The sequence below is a fragment of the Nanorana parkeri genome, unplaced genomic scaffold, assembly GCF_000935625.1.
Source record: "Nanorana parkeri isolate BGI_ZX_2015 unplaced genomic scaffold, ASM93562v1 scaffold475, whole genome shotgun sequence".
In the NCBI taxonomy this organism is placed as follows: domain Eukaryota; kingdom Metazoa; phylum Chordata; class Amphibia; order Anura; family Dicroglossidae; genus Nanorana; species Nanorana parkeri.
Genome location: NW_017306743.1, coordinates 192,953 through 196,663, shown reverse-complemented (window position 1 = coordinate 196,663; position 3,711 = coordinate 192,953). Strand labels below are relative to the sequence as shown.

Sequence of the window (3,711 nt, the reverse complement as noted above, 5' to 3'; positions counted from 1 at the left end):
TTTTTTGGGCTTGCTGCAATATGGGCTAATTTTACCTTAATTTCAGGATCCTGAAGGCAAACCAAAGAAGGCTACCATCCGTGACAACCAAGATGGCACCTATACAGTGTCCTATGTGCCAGATATGACTGGACGGTACACTATTCTCATAAAGTATGGAGGCGACGAGATCCCATATTCTCCATACCGCATTCGTGCTGTGCCAACAGGGGATGCTAGCAAATGCACAGTGACAGGTAGGGAATAGCCCAATTTGGTTTCAGTTTTTTATGCATGTTCATATTACATTTTTGCTCATGTAAAAAAAAACAACCTTTTCAGCTGATGCATTTTGTAGAAGACATGCTACCTTGTGTGGATATGGTTAAGCTGAGAGGCTCTAGCACAGGGGTGCCCATTAGGTAGATTGTGATCTACCAGTAGCTCTGAAAGCTGATGCTGGTAGATCACAAACGGTGTGAATGGTGGCCTCTTCCATTTTGCTATATTTATTTCGCTGTGCACACATGATTACCGATTTAGCCTGAGTCGGCTGAGCCAAGCTCCCAGACACCTTTCTGGTGGATACTGGTGGTTGAAGTGCTATGTATTACATCAAAGAATATTAGTTTACACAGCCTGTTGCACTACACTGTTTGCAAAATACAGCAAGGTGAGCCAGGAGAGAGCGGGGAGAGACGGCCAAGGGAGAAAGAGCAAGGAGAGACAGCCAGGAAAGAGGAGAGACAGCTAGTGGAGAGAGAGATAGGAAAGACTGACAGCCAGGAGAGAAAATGAGGAATGACCGCTAGGAGAGAGAGGAGACAGCCAGGGGAGAGGAGAGACAGCCAGGAGAGAGAGCGAGAGGTTTTTTTTTCCGTTGGTAGATCTCGTGTAGCTCGTCATTTGAAAAGTAGATCTTAACACAAAAATTGTGGGCACCCCTGCTCTAGCAGATAGCACTAGTAATAAAGGGAAAGATTTGACCTTATGTGCCGAAAGTAAGGCGAATGGAGGCATTGCCTGTATGGACATGGGTCAATGTCGTACTGCTGCAGTTCTGCCCTAGAAACGACTGTAGCTTTGCTGCTGAGGGTGCTTCTGCTTTCTTTTATTTACATATGATCACTGTTAATCTAGGCCATAGAACATCTGATGTTTTTTACCTGTTTTTATGTAGCACATGGTATATGTGGAATGCCTATTAAGACCGTTTTGCTCTCCTCACACTGCTTTTTACGTACACACGCTGCACACGGTTTATGGCATAACATGTCATGATGAACATTTTATCTCTGCTGTTTTATTTTTGTGATGCACTTTACCCTCACATTGTCACCTTGTCTCACATGTCCTTTCCTTGCTCTTTGCCCTTTCACCTCAGTGTCAATCGGAGGTCACGGGCTAGGTAAGCAGCTTGCTGGTCTTGACGGATCTCTACTGTCCCTGTCCCTTACAATTGGAAGCATAAATGCTGTAATCTGGGTGTTCACAGCTGTTGTATACAGGATTGAGGTCTCTTACTGAAAATTAGACCTTTTTTTTTAATCTTGCATTTAACACTAGAATTTTAGACGGGTCAGACGTTGGGGATTCATGGCATACTCTGTTATGGTGCTTGGCTTGTAGCCCAACGAGCTCCATGAAAATGAATGCCCCGTTTAATAAAAACACCAGTCCGCTTTACCATCAAATGACTCTCAAAAAGTTTAGTTGGCAGTTTAAAGGAGATTTCCATCTGTGTTTTTTGGAGACAGTTTAACCAGCCTGTCTCCCAATTGTGATATCTCACCATATGCAATGGTGAAAATGTCTACAATCCATTTGGGATGCTTCTAACTTGTACAAAATATAGGAATATTAACATGGTGGATCAAGGCTACTGAGGATCGTCGAGGAGTACATGTCAAATGTGGTGGTGCCCAACCTCTCCAAAATGTTGTATGAAATTCTCCTTTTAAGCTCGTATACACAACTGATACTTGTAAATCTAACATGTCATCTGTAATGATGAGATTGGGAGAGCTATAGCTGGACCTATTTATAATAAATTAAATTCTCAGGTGTGTGGTTTTCTTTAACCACTTCCTAACCAAATACAATCATTAAAAGGGTTTAAGGGTATTTCTCCTTTAGCGTACTGGCTATAACAGCTGTGTACAGCCCATTTTAGAACATGGTTAAGTGATGGACTGGGAACATATTTATACTTTTCATTGTAGGCATGGCGTTGTAATTCTATAAATACGTATTTGCAACGCTGCTAAAGCTCAAAAGTAGAGTTCCCCCAATGTGCCATACAGATATGCTTAGTGTAGGTTGCATTCCCAGTCCAGCCAATGTTGTTCTTACAGCTACATTTTAATTCTGTTCGTGTATTAAGGCCATGGGTTTATGTTGTGGTTGGTGGATGGCCATTCATATCTTCCTGCTTTAGGTGAGGTGAGATTGGCCTAATTATAGCTCTGTGGTTGAAGAGTGTGGAATAAATGACTGGATTCAGTTTAACAATCCCTGGTCTTCTAAGGTCTGCATTGGCCATCATGTAGATATCAAAACATGCAGAGTTCACTAAACAAACGACATCCCTGAGAGTACAATGGTCATTTTAATTTTTAAGGGTTTAGGCAGTGTGCCAGTTGTCTCCACCTTGACCTGTATTGCTAATACCAAATTCGTAGGTCTTGTAGAACTTGATTGGCATAATCATGGATCAGTTACTTAGACCACACTCTATCCCACTGAACTGTGCTGGGTGGGATTTGGTACTTGTTTCTCATAACGTTTGCTCTTGCATGTCTGCTTTGTATGGCTCCTTTTTTATTTCAACCATCTTCAGAACCTCAGATGCAACTCTAATTCCACTTGGCTCTGCACCCTTTTTCACTTCACTTTGGCTAGTCTCTATAGCCGTGTTCTTATGGATAATCAGTCCTTCAGGAAATTGTTGCGCTTTGCATTGCTTCATGGTTATGTCACTGGTTCTGCAAATGTTTAATTGGTCAATTCACATTTTTCTATAGAAACCTCATTACCAAACGCTAAGCCTTAAGGATACCTAATGTCCTACACTGTCATCCCGAACCTATATAACAGTTGGTAGCAATGAGCAAAGTCGGTGTGCATTTGAATAACCTTTCAAATGTTTGAAGTTGGTTACATTTATAGTTTAGTTTATCTTAGCAGTGCAGAATGGTGTAGTTTATGTTGTACTACCTCACAGAGCAGCATCTGGTTAATGAAATAGCTGAGACACTCAGGGCTGTAGCTACCATGGGGCGAGTGAGGCACTTGCCTCAGGTGCAGCTGAAAGGGGGCGCAGCCAGGGCCAGCCTGGCTGCGCCCCCTTGCCATACAGAGCACATACGCTAGGCGGCCAACACTGCCGCAGCTTGCAGGGAGAAGCGGCTCCAGCTTCTGATCCCCGCTGCTCTCCCCTGCCTGTATGGACAGAGGACTCTGTCCTCAATCTCTTTTTATATTTCAAAAGGGAAATGTCTGGTCTGTTTAGACCCCACCACACACTAACTGACGCACACATATTACTAGACATGTGCAAAGACTAAAAATTTGCTTCGGACAAAATGAATTAGTTTCATCAAACGAAACACATTTTTTATGCTATTTTGGGTTTGACCACCAGTGCATTCTGTGCATACGCACCGCCATCCTGGAGGCGGGGCGCAGGACATCACATACCGCACATGTCTGTTGGGGGGGGGGGGGGGCAAA

General features: G+C 43.3%; 1 protein-coding gene across 4 annotated transcripts in view; it reads left to right on the top strand.

Annotated features, from left to right (window-relative positions):
- FLNA (filamin A) overlaps positions 1–3,711 on the top strand; it is a 90,006-nt gene that overhangs the window by 61,521 nt on the left and 24,774 nt on the right. For 3 of the 4 annotated variants that reach the window (XM_018560709.1, XM_018560708.1, XM_018560707.1), the window contains exon 28: positions 47–236. In XM_018560709.1, the coding sequence (XP_018416211.1) occupies positions 47–236 (190 nt within the window). Of the gene's footprint in view, positions 1–46; positions 237–1,363; positions 1,388–3,711 lie in introns of all 4 variants that reach the window. The other variant, XM_018560705.1, reaches the window with a different exon arrangement.